This window comes from Cynoglossus semilaevis, chromosome 9 (assembly GCF_000523025.1).
Source record: "Cynoglossus semilaevis isolate Cse_v1.0 chromosome 9, Cse_v1.0, whole genome shotgun sequence".
Taxonomy (NCBI): Eukaryota; Metazoa; Chordata; class Actinopteri; order Pleuronectiformes; family Cynoglossidae; genus Cynoglossus; species Cynoglossus semilaevis.
The window spans coordinates 9,450,578-9,470,693 of NC_024315.1; the positions used below are offsets into that span (position 1 = coordinate 9,450,578).

Genomic DNA, 20,116 nt, shown 5'->3' on the forward strand with positions numbered 1-20,116 from the left:
GGGGCAAATTACAATGTTTGCATCAATTATATATTGGAGCAAAGACAAAGGAATTGTGTGTCATTTGGGCCATGCATCAAAATGATTTATTACACAAATTAATTTAACCACAATTAATCCCTTAATTTTCAACTTTTTTTAAATAGCTGTTTGAGGCAAAGAAGAAACTTGAGGACGATGTTGGAGCGATGGAAGGTTTGGAGGAGGCCAAGAGAAAACTTCAGAAGGACATGGAGTTAACCAGCCAGCGTCTGGAGGAGAAGACCATGTCGATGGACAAGATGGAGAAGACAAAGAACAGACTGCAGCAGGAGCTGGATGACCTGATGGTGGATCTGGACCACCAGAGACAGATTGTCTCCAACCTGGAGAAGAAGCAAAAGAAGTTTGATCAGGTAAACTGAAGCAACTAAATGTTTAAGGAAAAAATGGAGTGATTCGGTGGACTAAAGACCACTGTTTGTTCTAGATGCTGGCTGAGGAGAAGACCATCTCTGCTCGCTATGCTGAAGAGCGTGACCGTGCGGAGGCTGAGGCCAGAGAGAAGGACACCAAGGCTCTGTCCATGGCCAGAGCTCTGGAGGAGGCGCTGGAGGCTAAAGAGGAGCTGGAGCGGTTTAATAAGCAGCTGCGGGTTGAAATGGAGGACCTGATGAGCTCCAAGGATGACGTAGGAAAGAACGTAAGTAACATCTGTGATTGTTTTTCTAATTATATGTGTTTTCGTGCTCTTTCCAAGTTTTGATTTTGTTTTGGTTTTTTTTTTGCAGGTCCATGAACTGGAGAAATCCAAGCGTATGCTGGAGCAGCAGGTGGAGGAGATGAGGACACAGCTGGAAGAGCTGGAGGACGAGCTGCAGGCCACAGAAGATGGAAAACTGCGGCTGGAGGTCAACATGCAGGCCATGAAGGCTCAGTTTGACAGAGATGTGCAGGCCAGAGATGAACAAGGAGAGGAGAAGAAGAGGGCGCTGGTCAAACAGGTAGACAGACCACCCAGCTAGAAAACAAAAAAAAAGGAATACATTTTTCCTTCTAAATACTGCATACTGAAAAACACTTACATTTTGCAGTAACATGACTATCTGTATGCTATAAATTTGAATTCATTTGATTTGTTTTCCAGGTCCGTGAGATGGAGGCTGAGTTGGAGGATGAAAGGAAGCAGAGAGCTATGTCTATTGCAGCCAAGAAGAAGCTGGAGATGGACCTGAACGAGCTGGAGGGACAGATTGAAGCTGCCACCAAGGGCAGGGACGAGGCTGTCAAACAGCTCAAGAAACTCCAGGTACAGGCCTCAAAAACCAAAACTATTCCACAGAATAACTGCATTGAAACATTGTTTCTGCCTTTTCCTTGTTTCCTCTTGGGGTCATTTGTCATTGTGTCTGTTTCCCTGTAGGCTCAGATGAAGGACTATCAGCGGGAGCTGGAGGAAGCCAGAGCTTCCAGGGACGAGATCTTCACGCAGTCAAAGGAGAACGAAAAGAAACTCAAAAGTCTGGAAGCTGAAATCTTACAGCTACAGGAGGTCAGGATGCTATTTTTACAGTAGTTTGAGTGATGCAAATAAGACTGCAGATACATGTTTTTCAAATAAGGAAATGGTGGGCTTAATTACCATACTGTATGTGTGTGTGTAGGATCATGCAGCGTCAGAGAGAGCCAGGCGACATGCAGAGCAGGAGAGGGATGAGCTCGCTGATGAGATCTCCAACAGTGTTTCCGGAAAGTTAGTACCAAACCTTATCCTTTACCTTCAAATTTACTGTCAACCTTCAAACCTAAGTACGATTGCTCTTTTTGTGGTCTTAATAAGATAATTTTCCACCTGTGTCAGGTCATCACTGCTGGAGGAGAAGAGGAGGCTGGAGGCCCGCATCAGTCAGCTGGAGGAGGAGCTGGAGGAGGAGCAAGGCAACATGGAGATGATCAACGACCGTTTGAGGAAAACAACCCTGCAGGTAGAGAGACTATACACAACACTGACACAAGTTGATTTTAATGTAGTAACAACTCTTCTAATGGGAAATTCCTATCCATCATCATGACTTCCTTTCCAACTCCTCCTCTGTCAGGTTGAAGGCCTGACCACAGAGTTGTCTGGAGAGCGCAGCACTGCTCAAAAGAGCGAGAACGCTCGACAACAAATGGAACGACAGAACAAGGTATTATATACTGTAGTTTGTACGTCTTTTAAAACTGAAAACGACATGTTTTCTTAACAATTTATTTGTTGCAGGATTTAAAGGCTAAACTGGCAGAGCTGGAAGGTGCTGTCAAGTCAAAGTTTAAAGCTTCTATCGCTGCTCAGGAGGCAAAGATTCTACAGATGGAGGAGCAGCTGGAGCAAGAAGTCAAGTATGTGTCAAATATTATATTATAAAGAAAATGAATACTATAATATGTTTAGGTTTTCTGTTCTACAAGAAAATAACCAGTGGAGGAAGTTCTATTTATATATATAGTCTGTTATAAGTGGCTGTTTTCACTGTTTTCAATGAAAACTTATTTTGACCAAACATGATTTTGTTTACTCAACACTGTGTCTTTCTACACAGTGGAAGCCCCATGTATTAGCTGGTTCATGACTTCAGCTGCCGATGCGGCTCCAGCCTATTGTTCAACTGATTTTGAGACGTTAGGAATATCATTTACTCAGCTCTGATTTAAACCTCCAGGTAAAGAGCTGCAGCCAACAAAATCGTCCGTCGCACAGAGAAGAAACTGAAGGAGGTGATGATGCAGGTGGAGGATGAGCGCCGACATGCAGACCAGTACAAGGAGCAGGTACAATTTTAATGACGAGTGAGATGACTTGCAATGAAAGGTTTCCACGGCATCTGGAGATTCTCTCACTGTCTCCCTCTCTCATCTCCACTGTTTGTGTTCCTGTCAGTTGGAGAAAGCCAATACACGTTTGAAACAGTTGAAGCGTCAATTGGAGGAGGCAGAGGAGGAGGCCACCAGGTCAAACGCCTCCCGCAGGAAGCTGCAGAGGGAGCTGGACGATGCCACTGAAGCCAGCGAGGGCCTGACACGGGAGGTGAACTCACTGAAGAACCGTCTCAGGTGAGAGGAGGAAACTGACAAACTAGAAATGTCTGATTTCTAGTTAGTCTCTACTGATTTACAGATCTACACAATATATTTTCAAATAAATAAGCACAAATTTTCAAACTACCATTTTCTGCAGAAGTGATTTAATGTTGTTTTCTGTGTGTGTGGTTTACTTTATTCCTCTTGAGCAGGCGTGGAGCCCCCGTCAGTGGCTTTTCTTCCAGTCGTTCTGGCCGCCGTAACCTCAACCTGGACGGCGCCTCTGTGGACATGTCGGATGATGACGCAGATAGTCGCACCAGCGACTGTAACGAGACACAGAACTCCATCGCCGAGTGAACGCATTGATGCTCCTTCCTCGCTTTCCCGTTTTCTTCTTCCCTCTTCCACCCTCTCAGTCTCCCCTCTAACCGCTCTGCCCGTGAACTGCACTCAGTTTCCCCCAAGAGGTCATCACAGTTGGCACCGCGTGACTTCATCTCAAACTTAAGACTAAACTGGAAGATTGGAGCAATGTTTTAGTTAAAGTTTTGGTTTTCTCTAAATCATTATAGCAGAGGAAATCCAACCACCCTGCCCTGATGAGAAGCCTTCAGGCCTGGCAGGGCAAACAGACAGAGCTGCCTCACTCTGTTATTATTCAGCACGCTGCTAGTCCTTTTTTAATGTATAACCGCCCTGTCCTATCTGATCAGGCCTGAAGTTATATCTGCTCAACTTCTTGAGGAGTATGCATAGGTACAAAGTGCTTTTCCTCTATGTGAATTTTTGTGCAAAGAAGGCAGAGGCTGTAGGTAACATTTGAAAACACGCTTCCCCTCTAAAGCACCACCAGGACTTGTTTGACTCTTGTTGACTCTAGGTGTTCTGCTCTGCAGTTATTAAAGCCATCTCACCCCTTCCCCCCTCCGCCCTACACATAACCTCTTTCTAAGGAGAAATCTGGGGTCAAGTTGACGGTGGCCTCTGCACCGTCATGCCTGCTGCTTTAGTTGCATGAGTCTCCCTCTGATGCACAGACTACACTACAACAACATCTGACATCTTTGGACATGCAATAACACAACAAACACAAACTAAAGCCAAATGTATTACTGTGAAGAAAAAAAACCCAGTATTTTTATTTGTGTTTTTTCATCTCATTTATTATTGAACGAATGTCTCGCTGAGGACAAAACAAAATATCCCCACCTGTGAGATCTACCAAGATGTCTTTGTAGATTCTAATTCATCCAGATCTTGGTTTTCCATGTCTTTCAACCAAAAGCAACTGGATTTGTTAACTGGATTGTATTGATGACCACAGCTAGACATTTTAATGAAAGAATGGCACAAAGGTGTGGAAAAATGAACAGAACTGCACAGAATAATGATTTATTCTCTTTTTAACTGGAAACCAACATGTGAAAAGCTCTTACTGGAAGCACTCAACTGGTACTTAGTCCATATTTGCTCAGTTAAATTATTTAGTATTATTACTATCTTTTCTTTTCTTAAAGTGAATTATCTATCTCTGAATTTTACAAGTCATTTAGCACTTACTGTGGTCCGTAGGTTTTTGTAGTTGTCAAATACATAAAACATAAGGATCCAAACTTCCATCTTTCAGCACAAATTTTACTATTAAATACTCTTTAATGCGGCTGTGATTTTTCTGTTTTTCAAACAAACAGAAGTATTTTTGTTTAAGTTTTGTTTTCTCTTTTTTTTTGCAACATGAAAGAAAGTGAAGTGTCATTTAATCTTTATTCATCTGTGGTCATGTTGAATTACGTTCTTGCAGGTTACCTGGATTAGGAAACAGGTAAGAATATCTCACTAGCTCTACTTGCACTGGCAGTTCATCAGCACATGGAACTTTAGACTTTAAGTTTAAATAAGTCAAAGCAGTTTCCTGCTTTTTTGATCATTTGCCTTTCATGCATGGTTTATGGTGTAAGTGGTTACACATTAATACAATGTGTTTCAGAAATAAAACAATATTCTAATTGTAAAAGGACAAAATGAAAGATGTCAGAGATGGTTTTGCCACCGTTTTTTAAGGTAAAGTGTTTGGGTTTTTTTGTGTAAGATTAAATTTCCTTCTTTTTTGAAAGAAACTACAGCCAATTGACCTAATTATACCACTACAGTGTAGAAGGGGGGAAAGACAGCAAGGTACTATTATCTTTCATTTCTGCCTTTATTGTTATTTTTCCTTTTATTTCATGCACAGATGAAGCTGGTCGTTTGTGACTCACTCTGCCCTTCTCAAATGTGAATGAGGTGGCAAAGATTTTGTTGCAGATGTGGGAGTAACACCTAATGGGATAAAACTGGTACCTTTTATTATAATCCCCATTTTTTGTGTTGTAATCTTGCTGAGCTTCATATCATTATCCACTTTGTACTTCTACGTTGATAATGGCTACCAAGCTAAGCCAAGTGTTCACAGTTTGTGTTACAGTATTATAATTAACCACCTGAAACACTAGAGCCATTGGCAGCTGCATGTCCCATAATTATTTCTCAACAAAACCATGTATTTCCACAATAACCATTCAAAGAAAAGTGTTGAACTTTATATTTGGGAAATGATGCACCACTGAGGGTCTGGTGTGGTCAGGAGCTTTGACATCTACAAGTATTAACTCACTTTTATTATTAATATTATTATCCATCCGGCTACTGCCAGGCATTCTATTGCAAATACACCCATCCTATTATTTCTTGTAAACCTGACTTTCTAGGTGGTATTGAGTTTTGTTTTGTTTTTGTAAAATGAAAATAAAGCATATTCATTGTAGCTGTAGAGGTTTTTTAAAAAAGAGTTGAATACGTGAACATACTTCCTGGTTCTCGTGCATGGTTTTGTTGCTTTATTTTATTTATTTTTTTACTATTGTGAAACTAGCATATTCAGACCTTTAGTTCAAAACCTCCAAGGTTCCAGATTATTAAGCACAGAATATACATAGTTGACGTCACAGTATGTTGGCAGACGGTGGGAAATAGCGCGGAAAGAGCGTTAGACGTAGACAGAACCGTTTTATAAAACAATAATCAAAATTGTCACTTTACGAGGTTAGCACAGTACCGCAGCTACTGTAGGTAAATTCCTGCATACAGTATATTTAATACAAGGAAACCTAATGTGATAAACTTAGGTAATTTGCGTAACTAATAGTAAACTACTTTTGATGATTGGCCACATTAAACATTTATTAGATATGTTGATGGAATAATAACATGAAAAGATGTCTTTTGCAATTTAAAAACTAGCTTGGCAGTGTCAATTTTCACTTTATTGTTTAGCTGGTTTACACGTGATCTGGCAACCCATGGGGAGGTGTGACACTAACTGTCGCAGTAGGAGCGCAGAGAGGACGGTAGAAACAGTGAAATGCGGTTAATATTGGCGTTGTTTTGTACATTAAATTGAAGGAAAAAATAGTCGCTAATTAAGTAGTTCTTATATTCAATTTTTTCACTAAGGACATAGTTACTAGACTACTTTTAGTTCCGTGTTCAGGTTGACTTTGACAGCGTGTTGACTGACTTAAACCTACAGCGTGTACAACTACAGCAGGAAGTTGTGACACTGAATGTAACTATGGGGTTTGTGAAGGAGAGCAGGACTGTCTGTCATCGACATCCATAACTCACTCTGCACACCGGGTAAGACGAGCTCCATGCTAAGTTAGCCTAAAAGCTAGCAAGCAGAAAGTGATGTGCTCAAGAAACAGCGCTAGTGTTCAATTTTTAAAATAATACAATTTCATTAATCAACCACAGTCCTGGTCGCTTCTTGTTCGGTCTGACTGGTGTCATGACTTTATCTGATAACAGCCAGCGTAACATGTGTCCAACACTAGCCTGCCGCTACCGGCTTCTTGTCAGGATGAGACTCTTCGTACAGCCCGTGGCTAATGTTTTCCTCCGTTGTGTAATATTAGCGGACATCACCCAGCATTAGAACTGCATCCGCGCGAAACTGGAACCACTGGACTCCTCCAACTCCACGGCCGAGCCAAAGATGGAGTTAGCCTCGGTAAGTATACCTGGTCATTCAGGTTCGACAGTAACCAGCATTACGTCATACAGTACCATTCATGTTTACATATTACAATAGTTCAGTACTAATTGAGTTCCAACACTTTCCCAACACTTTTCTTGCATTTGAAACATTTAATACACTAAAATGCTTTAGGGCTTACTAATTACAAAGTACATGGGGTTTGGGGATCCAAACACTGGTTATGACTGGTTTTGATTTGAATTCCCATGTCCACCAAAGTACACAGAGAGCTTCAAGTTGTGTTCTGAAGACACGGACAGTATACATTCTTCAAAACTATCTCAGTTTTAAAGTCCGCTCTGCCTTTTTATTTTGCAACATTGCCCCCTAATAATACAATCAGAGATAACTAACTATGACGATTTGCAACATTGCCCCCTAATAATACAATAGTTAGAGATAACTAACTATGATGAGTATATGAGCAGTTTCACAACAGTTGTAATGCTTTTTATGATTATCTAAGGTGAGCTGCTACAGTCAGTTAAAGGCAATCATTGCATTTCCAATTCAAAGGTGAACATCACCTTTAATATACAGTAATTCCATTTAAACTGCTGTAAAGATTTAATGTAACATGTTTGTAAGCAGACATATTTGGTGACCCATATTCAGCCCTCTCATCCTTCTTCTTACACACACTATGTGCACCACCTTACATGATGATGACTCATGCCATTTGACAAAGATGTAATTTGGCAGTGAAGGAGGGGCATGAAATAGGGATGTGTGCATGTGTTTGTGAAAGATAAAAATAAAATAAAGACCTACAGAAAAACAGTGTCTGGATTAGGCTTCTGCTTTGGCTGCAGAACAAGGAGAGGAAGGACTCGAGTAAAAAGAAGCCATTGTGGGTTTGAAGGGGAAGAGAAAAGAAAGGGAGATGAATGGGAGTAGAGTGAGAAGGAAATAGCTTGTTGTATAAACATTTTTTAAATATAAAAGCAGAAATACAAAAATAACAGCTGAAAGAAAAAATGCAGGAAAAACAGAATAATCTGAACCCAGCTCCAGGCCTCTTGGTAAAGGTAGAACGATGTGCGTTTTTGTAAAAAGCTGAAAGCATTTAAGGGTTAAGTTGATGAGATTTTATTTGTTTTTGCTGCAATTGTTGACTTTATTGTTTTGGTCCTGTACATGTTTTTTCATCCTCTCGTGTGACGGCTGTCTGCCCTCATCTGTCCACAAGATGCACGAGTGCACTTGTTCCTTGGGATTGTCTCTCTGCATTTTCATCATCTCCACTGGCCTGTCCCCTGTTTTGTAATTTTATTTTCCTAGTGATAAACTTGACCAAACATCAAGTGTGTTTATTAGATATTTTCATGTTTTGGGATACATTTCAGTCAGTTGTGATATACATTGTGTTATGGTGACCAATATTGAGAAACTGTTGAATGCTTCATTTCTTTTCATTTTTACTTACTTTCCTTACTTCTTTGTCACCTCCCCACTCCTCATCTCTCTGTCCCTTTTAACTTGTGACTTTTCTTATTTTAATATGTCTTTCATTCTCCTGTCCCCAGGCTCACCCGGCTCTTAAAGCCTTCATGTGTGGCTCTCTCAGTGGAACCTGCTCGACTCTGCTCTTTCAGCCTTTGGATCTGGTGAAGACACGGCTTCAGACCCTACAGAGCAGTGCCAAACCCGGGTGTGTGCATGTGTAATTTGCAAGCTTTTTTGTGTTTTGTGCAATTCTGCTTGTCAGTTAAATAGATGTGTGGTTATTATGTAGGAACTGTAATGCATTTAATATTTCATTAAAAAAAACATTTACAACTAGCAATTAAATGAACAATGTTCTGAGTTAGTTACCAACATCATTCACTTGGTATCAACAACTTTGACTTTGTTTTTTTGTTTTTCTTACTTTTTAATTCTTTATGGCAGAGGTTTAGCAAGGTGCAATTCTCCTACCTTAGAGTTAGAGTTTGTCTTGTAATTACGCTCCTTCCTCTTGTTGAGACACACACTTGTTAAGCAGACCCATTCAGAGCAATTCGTCAGAGCAGCATCACAAAGTCAGTGTCAGGTCATGATTTGCTCCTGTAAATAAAGCAAAAAAATGTATTTGCTGAAAATGGGTGTTTATTTTTATTAGTAAATCACAGGCAGTGATTCACAAAATGTAACTTTTCTACTTCCACCCACAGTGCACCAAAGGCAGGGATGTTTGCTGTGTTCATCAGTGTTATTAGGAAAGAGAATTTCTTCAGTTTGTGGAAAGGTGTTTCACCGGTAAGTAACTGACCATGTAAGATATGTGTCATTTACAATTCATGATGTCTTTTATTAATACATTATTTTGAACACAACATTCAACCTTGACCATGACCAGATTTAAAAAAAAATCATTTGGTTCTTTTTAGGATGAATCATTGATATATGATTTCTTTCTTTTCTTCTGACAGTCTTTTGTACGCTGCATCCCAGGCGTGGGCATCTATTTCAGCACCTTCTACTCTCTGAAGCAGCACTTCCTGCTGGACAGAGAACCCAATGCTGCTGAGGCTGTTTTTCTTGGCGTAGGAGCCAGAACTGTGGCTGGTGTCTGCATGCTTCCCTTCACAGTCATTAAGACACGCTTTGAGGTAAGAGTCACTGTAACCTGATACGAGGTTCAGCCAAAAGCTCAATACAATGTTTGTTCATTTCAGTCTCCATTTTAGTATAAACTCTTCTACAAGTAGTTTCCTTTAAAGAGTCCCTTCTGACTGAGGGATGTTTTTTATTGTACCTGATCATAACCCATTTAGCCAAAATGGTATACCTTTCATATGTTAGAATGTGTAGGAAAAAAATGGAGGTAGATCAAAATCAGTTGGAAAGCTTTAACAGTTAAAAAGGTTTTAAAAGAGTCCATATTTGCTTTGACACCGAAATTGCTGTTGTTATTTCAAGGGATGAAAAACCTGACACCTGAGAGATGTTTCCTAAAATGTAAGACAATTTGTCCTTTGAAAGGCAGTACTATTGAATGCTCTTGGTGGCAGCAGAGGATTTTAAAAGCAAAAAATATTTAACCTCAGCTGTTTAAGAAGGTCATTGTGTGTCTTTCTTCAAATTTTCGTGTCAGTATTTTGTGGCGACAGCCATGTCAGATGTTCTGTTCTGTTTCAGAGCGGTCACTTCAATTACGTGAGTGTGGGCGGGGCTATAAGGAGTATGTACAATACTGAGGGAATCAGGAGTCTGTTCTCGGGGCTGACGGCCACGATGCTCAGAGACGCTCCGTTTTCAGGAATCTACGTCATGGTCTACAGTCAGACCAAGAGATTACTGCCACAAGGTAAGAGCAAACAGATTTGTGTGTGTGGTTATTCAAACTACATTTAAAATGGGACTACCAACAGACTCCAGTGCCCAGGCTCTTGAGTGACATACATGTCCAGACTGAGCATGCTCTGGTTACGGAAGACTTTGTCTTGCAGTTTTTCAGACCAGTTTCATTTCTGTACTTTCTCTTCTCTCAGATGTGACACTGTCAGTCTACGCTCCACTAGTGAACTTCAGCTGTGGGATGGTGGCAGGTGTCATGGCCTCCATGGTCACACAGCCTGCAGATGTGGTTAAGACATACATACAAGTCAGCCCATCTCACCAGAGCACAGCTAATGCTATGCGCTCCATCTACAGGGTTTGTAATCAAAGCAAAAGATTTTTGTTATATAATATTCATATAATATTTTCAGGCATGACATCCAGTACTTGTTATACAAGTTAACAAGTTAAACCAAATTCCCTGGTCTGTCGTTTTCCACAGGAACACGGCATGTGTGGGTTTTTTCGAGGAGCAGTACCCCGGTCTCTTCGCCGTACGCTGATGGCTGCTATGGCGTGGACTGTCTATGAACAGCTGATGGCTAAAATGGGCCTCAAATCCTGAAGAGGCCATTAAAAATACATAATACAAAATACAAGAAGGTAGTGATTTATGTCAACAAAAGCCACAGCTGGGAGAAAAAGGGGCCAAAGGTGCTCATGGGAGAGTGAGCCGGCACAATCAGGGCTTTAGGTCCAGGGAACCTCGTGGATACATACGTGAGAAAGCCAGACTGCTCTGTGTGTTTGGTGTTGATTGCCTATGAACAATGTGGTGTGTGTTTTTGAGGTTGCAATGTTACCCCTGACACACTCCTCTGTCAGTCTTGGACTGCAGTGACACTCCTTGCTGTGAAGTGAGATTTATTCTTTGTCAGTGTTGTTGAGGTCCTGCCTACTGAAGTATAAATATCACTGAAGAAATGTTCTTCAGTGATAGAGAGGGCCAACGTCTCCTCCTCTCAGCATAACTACCTTTAAAAAAGTGGAAAATGTGCCAAGTATAAACAGGACATTGTGTTTACTGGTGGACCATAGCTCTGAGATGATCTCCCTCTATAATACTGAGCAGTTATTGAAATAGTAGGACAAATAAACTGAAGGGGCATTTGTTTATTTATCAGCACTGATGATCACAAAAAATATTACAGATAACACAAACAATTTGTAGCATTTAATCACTGCAAGCCTTTGCTGTAATACTACTTTAAACTATGTCAATTTTACATTAACATACAACTGTGGCATTTTTGGAGTGATCTTTATTTAACCATGATGAGTCACATGTGACGTGATGTCATTTATGTCAGAACCCTGATTTCATTCGTTTTTGTCAGATTATTACATACATATTACATACATTTATATAGATATTTGAACATTCTAGTCAAGAATTAAAGGTACTTCATCACCATCAAAATTATATTCTTCATGTTGGTTTAAACTACAAAGAGTCCCTAATTCTTTATTCCAATTAAGTTTATTTTTTAAGTTTAGGTAAGCACTTTAATATGTAGCTTTCTCTATACCGTATGAAAACAAGTAAGTGATGATGTGTTTTAAATGTCAAAAGCTAATTACCTATGGTTATTTATGAGTGTCTTTATTTCCAGATGATTTCTGCAGAGATGTAGGTGTTGACAGGTAATAGGCAACAGAATCCTTTTTTCTTGTATATTTTCTTTTTAGATGTTTATGTGTAGAAATGTTTAAAGGAGACATGTATATATTGAACATAGTTTACTCTATGGGTAAAAAAGTGTTCCATATCCAAAAATTTGAATGAATGAATAAATTAATTTAAACAGTTAAAATGAAGTCACACACAATAAGAATTGTTAGTATTGCTATGTGAGATAGAGTTTGGGATGTGCAGGAAATTTACAAAGAATAAAGGAGAACTGAAAAAGATACGGTGTTATTTGATTATAAACCTGTGCCATAATTCACAGAACTTGTCAGTTTCTGTTCATCAGGCGATAAAATGCAGAGAAAAGCCAGAAGGGGAGGCAAACAGTACTCTGACTCACCTCAAGGGGTCATACGTACAGCGTTTTCTATGCTCTGCCTGATCCGACTCTATTTCAAGACGGAAGCATTTCAAACAGAAGATGGTAAGTGATGGAAGATCAACACCGTTGCTAAAAGGTTAGCTTCAAACTACAGTACTACTACTTCCTGTGTATGTGTTTGTGTTGGTGTCATGGAAAGAGGAATGCTGATGGATATGAAGCATTACCAGGTGATGCTGTTGGATGAATAGTGAAATAAGATGCTGTTTTCGGTTTTTACAATTGTAAATCTGACTCCAAAGGAGTCAGTGCCTCACCAGCCATGAGCCTCACAGCACATCACTGCTATTACCGGGCTTTACTGTTCAGAGCCATACCATACGTGGTTAATTTATTACGGGTGGATAGTTTATATTATACATGTATATATTTTTAATTTTATTAACAACATACTTTATTGTTTAAATAGTAAACACGAAAAATGTACCACCCCAGATGGGACTCGAACCCACAATCCCTGGCTTAGGAGGCCAGTGCCTTATCCATTAGGCCACTGGGGCGCGCTATTGGACCCTTTGCGCTATCTGTGTAGTTTCTCAGTCATCCAGGTCATCTTGATCAAAATTAAATACAAAGTACATTTCGTGAATCTCAAGATCATTTCACGACACAATAAAACGTGCATCCGAACTGCTGCTAACTTCTGGCATTTTGTAATTAATGTTTAATCTTTCTCGTCCTTATAGTGAATGGATGAGATATTGCAAAACATAACACGAGATCAGTGATTGGTATTAAACGCGACACTCCACAACAACATATGGCGTCTTCAAAGTGTCATCCAACGAGACAAAAAAACATTACAGTTCAAATGTGGCTCCTAACATTGAATAAAACGCAGCTGTAGTTGCGTGTAGTATTATCTTCTACCTACATTTTGAAAGTTTAGAGCCGGAAGTCATTCTTCATCTCACCGGAAACGTAACCATGGAGAGAAGGCTAACACAAACTCACCATTTAGTTAGCGACAAGCTTCTCGCGACGCATGATATTTTGTTCAGGTGTTGACTGCCAGGAAACGTCGTCTTTGCATTTGAGTTATTAATTTAAAGGACATTTCCCAGACACATTATTTCAAAATTATCGTTTATTTACGTGATTATCGCTAGTCAGTTAGTTTATCTGTTGTTTGCGCATCCTGTGTCGGTTGGTCGATTTTTTCTATCGGTATCTACTGCCAATTTAACTATAGATAAATCAGTTATAATAATGTTACGACTGCGCGTTTGGCGATCTGTCCATTCGTACATGTGTTTTGTGTGGTAGATTAGACTCAACTTGGTCACCATCATTTCCTTAACACAGGGTCATGGTGAGTTAACATTTCTGTCATCGTAACGCCTTTCACAGTAACGCCATTGCAGCACTACTACACATTATTTATGTAAAATAGGACATTACTCATCGCAGATTAAGTAAATTAAAGTGCCGCATTGCCTGCTGCGGCCCATTAGGTCGAAACGTTAACTCTGCTGCCATATTGGTTAGGGCGAAAGCCAGAACAAATAGTATCAAATCTAATGGGGAATTCTAAAATTACAAATGGTTGAAATCACATGACATTGTTAGCAAACATCTTCCACTCCTGATTTGTACCCTTGTATTTTATAGTTTCGTAGTTTTATGCATATTGGTAGTCTGTCAAGATCGTCATCTTTTCTATTACTCTATTACAGATTCTCTCTCGTGTGAAACCAGCTGTGGGAGGAGAAACTGCAGGGAGCATCAATGAGAAAAAGAAAAAAAACAAAACAAAGAGCCCTTGTTTGGAGGACTACCTACAACAGAGGGACTATCTTGGGGCCCTGACCTTGTTGGATGTAAGCACAGCAGCAAGATTAATAGTTAAAGAGCAGGAAAAGTGAAAACCATCATAGCTTTAGTAGCTGTAAAGATTCAAGGAAATTAATTTATTCTGCTATAGTGCCAAGTGTGCTGAGGAGTTGATGTGAGATGCTAGCTACATAGATCCTAGAAATGTCTGTCCTATCCATTCGAGACTGATACAAAAATGCTATCTGTTTGATTTTCAGTTTCAGAAAAGTATTGGAAAGCCAGAGGAGCATGCTGACCTATGGATCGGCTACTGTGCTTTTCATTTAGGTGATCACAAAAGAGCTATGGAGGTATAGTACTATTGACATAAACTCAAAATGCTTCAAATAAAATGATAAACATGTTTTTTATAAGTCATGTGCAAGGCTTTGATTTTGCAATATTTTAACAGGAGTACAAGGCACTGACGAACAATCCTGACTGTCCTCCTGATGTTTGGGTCTATTTAGCCTGCACCCTGTTTCTTCTGGGGCTCTATAAAGAGGCTGAAGAAGCTGCATCTAAGGGTAGATATTGCATTTTCAAATTTATGCCTTAAATTTTTTTTATGAGAAAATGTTTGACAAGCATAACAAGAACTTTCATCAGATATTTGTTCATAATTGGCTACAGATTAAAAAAACATTTGTAAAATAATAGAGTAAAACCTAACTTCTGGTTTGCTGTGTTTCTGACTTCGGATTCATTGTCATTAGCTCCAGTATCACCACTCCAGAATCGCCTTCTTTTTCACTTGGCTCACAAGGTAACTGACACTTATTTATGGATGACTTATTCATCCTCTTTCTATCCCCTTAAATCTAACTACAGTATTGAACAATCCTATACCCTCTATCCTGTAATACACTAAATATCTGGATACTATTAAGATGCTGGAAGTACGTATATATTATTGCAGTTCGAGGTTGAGAGAAAAAAAAACATTTTCCATTGTTTGTATCATTGTTTTGTTCTTTTCAGGTATATTTCTCTTAGAGTATTCTCTTTTACTTTTAAGATGTGATTAATAAGTATCCTCTCCTTTTGTCCCTCTAGTCTCAAACCTTAAAGTCACTCGTCTCTGATTGTTTTTAAAAATGTATTTGTTGTCTCTGAATTGTCTCCCAGTTTAATGATGAGACAAAGCTGATGGGTTTCCACCAGAACCTGGAGGATGTGACCGAGGACCAGATGAGCCTGGCATCCATTCACTACATGCGTTCTCACTACCAAGAGGCCATAGATATTTATAAACGCCTCCTGCTGCAGAACAGGTCTGCGCTGTGTTTGCCTTACAACCCCCCTGTCAAATTCCGTTGTGTGCAGTGGTGTGCTGTGTCACAATGACATGTAGTTCACTTCACTTAATCAATCTTGGTTGGTTTTATTTGAGGCTCATTTCCCTTCTGACCTAAACTGTTGCTGCACTCAGATATAATCTACAATAACACGAGAATGAAAAGATAAAATTTCCTTCAAAGTGTAAATTGTGTTTTGATATTCTATATATATAAATATTTCTAAATAACTCTCACTGCCTGTATCTTAAAACTGACTTGACATTAAGTAGAATCTTAATCTGAAATTTTTACATTTACAAGCTGTTATCTATCTTGTTTTTTCAGAGATTTCCTGGCCCTGAAGGTTTATGTGGCTCTGTGTTACTACAAGCTGGACTACTATGATGTGTCTCAGGAGGTTCTGGCTGTGTACCTGCAGAGCATCCCTGACTCCACCATTGCCCTTAACCTTAAGGCCTGTAACCACTTCAGGGTCTACAACGGCAAAGCAGCAGAGGTGCATGCCTGATTCCCTGTGTCACTGCAGACACCAATGAAGAAATATACTGTATATCCATCATATTATTATGGCACAGTGTATGACTGTGATCTTAGCTTTTAGAACTAGGTATAAACATTAGAGTATACACACACACACTCATTTTCATTTTAAATCTATCCTTATATATAATATATTTATTTAGAAATTATTTTAATGCGCAACAATATTTACTTTGTTTCCCCCTTTCATTTCTTGACTTTATTTCCTGTTTAAATTAGCCCTAAGTAAGCACTTTGATTGAGCTTGTCTAATTTAGTGAAGATTGTACACTCTAGTTTAACTAGCTCACTCCATTACAGTAGAGCCAGAAGGTGCTGGTGTGTTTCTGTTTGTCTTTTGTTGAAAACCCCGGTGTCACTTTGATTCATTTTCTGCCTTCTTTCCGTGTCAGGCTGAACTGAAGAACCTAATCGACATATCTTCCTGCTCCTTTGAGTTTGCTAAGGAGCTTATCCGGCACAACCTGGTAAGCTTAAGTTCCTTAGGTGTGGGGTGTGGGTGTGTGCACACAAACAACTGACTTACATAAGTACAAAGCTGCCAAGGCCTGAGTCGCTGCCCTGTGTCCTGCAGGTGGTGTTCCGTGGTGGGGAGGGGGCTCTGCAGGTGCTGCCTCCTCTGATCGATGTGATTCCCGAGGCAAGACTCAACCTTGTCATCTACTACCTCAGACAAGGTGTGTGGGTGAAGTTGTATATGAAATAAGGTAGTTGTGTTAGTCTTTGAGCTTATTTAGGAACATGAAAAAATGTATTTAAATGCAACACAACATTTTACTCAGAAATAATTATAAAATGATATTGTCACTTTATACTACTTAAATTGTTGTAATTAAATAGGGAATTTAATTGTGTTTTTTTTCTTCAGATGATGTCCAAGAGGCTTACAATCTCATCCAAGATTTGGTGCCAACTACACCTCAGGTTCTTTGTTTTTCTGTGATATTTCTTTTAGGATTTTCACGACCTGTTAATCTACCCAAATGTTTGACGTTGAGATATTTTCTGCAGTTTTCATGATTGTGTGAGTGTTCCTTTTCTTATTTTATTTTTTCAGGAGTATATCCTGAAAGGAGTGGTAAATGCTTCACTAGGACAAGAAATTGGATCAGTGAGTATTGGTGATAAAGTGTGAAAGTTACACTTGTGATGAAGTGTTAAAGTTCCATTTATACTTATACTGCATAACTCACCTTTTCAGAGAGAGCACTTGAAGATCGCACAGCAATTCTTCCAGTTGGTTGGAGGCTCGGCCAGCGAATGTGGTATAGTCACCAGCCGTTTGATGGATGTGAACTTTTCACAGGAACACCATGTTAGCATGTGTGAATGCATGTTTCTTTCCTTTCAGACACTATTCCTGGCAGACAGTGCATGGCCTCCTGCTTCTTCCTCCTGAGGCAGTTTGAAGATGTGCTTATATATCTCAACTCAGTCAAGGTTGGTACCTTATATTCATGGATTCATATATTATCGTTGTATCATTTACTTGCTTTTATGACACAGTCCACCTCACATTAAGTGCTTTTTGATCAGTCAAGGTGTATCTGGTGTTTATGTTGTTGTTGGGGTTTTTTTTGCAGGGTTACTTCTACAATGACGACACCTTCAACTTCAACTACGCTCAGGCTAAAGCAGCACTTGGCAACTACAAAGAAGCTGAGGAGGTATTTCACCTAAGCAAAAAAAAAGAAGAAAAATCTGAACTATGTTCTGTACTTTTATCCCATCTTATTGACACTGCTGAATTTTTAAAATGCACTACTGTTCCCTACAGCTTTTCCTGCTTATTCAGAGTGAGAAGATGAAGAACGACTACATTTACCTCAGCTGGCTGGCCAGATGCTGTACGTGTTGTATCTTATTATATTTTTTAATGATTGAGAAAAGTTAAATTAGTAGTTGATGCTCAGTGGTCTTTTAGTACAGCTTACAGCTGCTGTTGGCACATAGAAAACCTTGATGCCAACAGAGACACTGATCTGGTAAAAATGAGACAAAGAAACAAATCTTCTCAGCAGGTCCTTCTTACTGCAGGTCTTTGTATTAAGAATTTTTTTCTACAATTGAGTTTATTAAAGTTTCCAAATATGGCTGTGGCTGGAGGTTTGACTCTTGGTCTTGTGTTAATCAGACATTATGAACCAGAAGGGTCAACTCGCCTGGGAGCTCTACCTGAAGATGGGAACTTCCTCAGACTCCTTCAGTCTGCTGCAGCTCATTGCCAACGACTGCTACAAGGTGACATCATCCTATAATTTTTTTTATATCCTGCAGTGACATTTCTTTACTGTAAATAGAGCACAAACATCAGTAACAACTGATCTTTTTAAAACATTGAATACAAATGAAAATTATGTGACCCAGTGCTTGAATTCTACTCTCATTTTTTTAGAGTGAATAATAAAATAGTGTGTTATGTCATCTTTATGTTAAAAGGTTAGACAAAAATACAAAAGGAAAGACTTTTCATTATACTGGTTGTAATACTGGTTTTTCAAAACTTGTCTTTTGAATTGACTCTAATTTTTTCACTGGTTTGCACACAACATATACAGTTTGATCCATTAATGTGATTTTGAGCTTAATTTGCTTTTACAGATGGGCCAGTTTTTTTATGCAGCCAAAGCTTTTGATGCACTTGAAAAGCTGGACCCTGAATCTAATTACTGGGACGGCAAGAGAGGGGCCTGTGTGGGTGTTTTCCAGCTCATCCTGGCAAACAAGGAACCTAAGTACGTCTGTATATTAATTTAAAATATTTTATATAATTTCTGTCCATGCATCAGAATCACACCTGGGCCATAAAACAAACATAAGCGGATTGCTAAAGCGGGCGAAGAGAAAATGACACTCCAGAGACAATGCATCTTTGGTCTAATGTTTTTATTTTATTTTTTTATATTTCTCTCTGTGTTATAGGGATACATTGAAGAAGGTGGTGCCACTGCTGCGAAATTCAGGAAACCCCCAAGTTGAATACATCATCCGAACTATGAGGAAATGGGCCAAAGACAACAGAGTCCTTCTGTCATGACAAACGCATTCACCATTCACCTCATTACAGGCCTACATCAGGAGTCACGAATCAGCATTACCATGTGTTTAGTCAAACCCTAAGACAGCAAAACAGTCATATTTAACATACTATAAAGTGGTTTAAGATGGTTAAACAAAAATGAGAATATTTTTGATATTAAAATGTGGAACTCTTACCTCTTATATTAAAATACACGTTTTACACATACCATTAATTAAGTGCAATTTTCAATAAACTTGTATATTTGTATTCAATGTGCAGCAAACTGGATAAGTAGTCTTTTTTTAGTTTATAAAAGAAGAAATTTAATGCAACAACAGGTCATAGTTTATGCAGAACCAAAGAGAAAACACACTTCCAGTTTACATGACAAATGTACCTTAAGTGAGCAGTTGGGTGGAGTGTGATTTTACATTTAAAGTGAGCAAATTTAAAGCAAACTGTCAGGATATTCTAGGTTGAAGCAGGTAAAAGTAAAACTTTTCATGGCTTTTTACAACACGTAAAGTTCAATTTTATTAAATACTGGGACATGAGCAGTGTTAAGGATTGGCTGATTATGTCTAGTTTTCATCATTGGAAATTTAAAATATTTTTTGAGAGCTGTTGCTTGGAATCTTATTCAAACTCTGATTGTGGTATAGTTTTTTTATGTGTCGTGTTACTGCAGAAACTTGATGAGTTCACGGCATGGTTCTTGAACCGTTGCTAGTTCCTACATGAGTTCAAGAATTTTGACGTTATTTCTTAAACACTAGCTCCTGTAGTCTTTTATTCAGCTAAAACTCTTTCAAAACATTTAACTACTATTTATTCTTTATATGATTGAATATTGTCATACATTGTACATTGTATAAAATAAATAACTTGAACTGAGTCATTTAAAATTATCTGAACTAAATACTAAAAT

The 20,116-nt window shown here is 39.0% G+C and overlaps 3 protein-coding genes and 1 non-coding gene across 6 annotated transcripts in view; 3 read left to right on the forward strand and 1 right to left on the reverse strand.

Moving 5' to 3' along the window:
- Positions 1–5,884, forward strand: part of LOC103383769 (myosin-10-like) — a 30,137-nt gene extending 24,253 nt beyond the window's left edge. The window contains exons 33-44 of the mRNA XM_025058925.1: positions 147–395; positions 470–682; positions 771–983; positions 1,127–1,288; positions 1,403–1,531; positions 1,644–1,732; positions 1,841–1,964; positions 2,079–2,168; positions 2,243–2,361; positions 2,682–2,790; positions 2,900–3,072; positions 3,252–5,884. Of these exons, the coding sequence (XP_024914693.1) occupies positions 147–395; positions 470–682; positions 771–983; positions 1,127–1,288; positions 1,403–1,531; positions 1,644–1,732; positions 1,841–1,964; positions 2,079–2,168; positions 2,243–2,361; positions 2,682–2,685 (1,392 nt within the window). The 3' untranslated portion in view covers positions 2,686–2,790; positions 2,900–3,072; positions 3,252–5,884. The remainder of the gene's footprint in view (positions 1–146; positions 396–469; positions 683–770; positions 984–1,126; positions 1,289–1,402; positions 1,532–1,643; positions 1,733–1,840; positions 1,965–2,078; positions 2,169–2,242; positions 2,362–2,681; positions 2,791–2,899; positions 3,073–3,251) is intronic.
- A 123-nt stretch (positions 5,885–6,007) lies between these two features.
- Positions 6,008–12,349, forward strand: LOC103383768 (mitochondrial glycine transporter B-like). Of its 2 annotated transcripts, XM_008317057.3 has the most exons (8): positions 6,008–6,717; positions 6,996–7,090; positions 8,644–8,768; positions 9,271–9,355; positions 9,529–9,708; positions 10,238–10,406; positions 10,591–10,754; positions 10,881–11,003. In XM_008317057.3, exons 2-8 carry the CDS (start codon positions 7,076–7,078, stop codon positions 11,001–11,003), a joined length of 861 nt encoding a protein of 286 aa, XP_008315279.1. In that variant the 5' UTR covers positions 6,008–6,717; positions 6,996–7,075. The 2 variants fall into 2 exon arrangements, with proteins under 2 accessions (XP_008315279.1, XP_024914698.1); XM_025058930.1 differs by lacking the exons at positions 6,008–6,717; positions 6,996–7,090 and adding an exon at positions 8,095–8,145 and having other exon boundaries at positions 10,881–12,349.
- A 67-nt stretch (positions 12,350–12,416) lies between these two features.
- Positions 12,417–20,082, forward strand: ift56 (intraflagellar transport 56). 2 transcript variants are annotated; one of them, XM_025058929.1, is made up of 18 exons: positions 12,417–12,552; positions 14,187–14,330; positions 14,544–14,636; positions 14,738–14,852; positions 15,042–15,091; positions 15,454–15,599; positions 15,951–16,122; positions 16,559–16,633; positions 16,741–16,843; positions 17,035–17,090; positions 17,224–17,277; positions 17,368–17,431; positions 17,518–17,606; positions 17,750–17,833; positions 17,944–18,013; positions 18,301–18,407; positions 18,768–18,901; positions 19,089–20,082. In XM_025058929.1, exons 1-18 carry the CDS (start codon positions 12,550–12,552, stop codon positions 19,201–19,203), a joined length of 1,674 nt encoding a protein of 557 aa, XP_024914697.1. In that variant the 5' UTR covers positions 12,417–12,549; the 3' UTR covers positions 19,204–20,082. The 2 variants fall into 2 exon arrangements, with proteins under 2 accessions (XP_024914697.1, XP_008315277.1); XM_008317055.3 differs by lacking the exon at positions 12,417–12,552 and adding an exon at positions 13,419–13,822.
- On the reverse strand, positions 12,938–13,010 carry trnar-ccu (transfer RNA arginine (anticodon CCU)). The gene has a single exon. It is a non-coding gene; the product is annotated as a tRNA-Arg (tRNA).
- Positions 20,083–20,116: the final 34 nt, after the last annotated feature.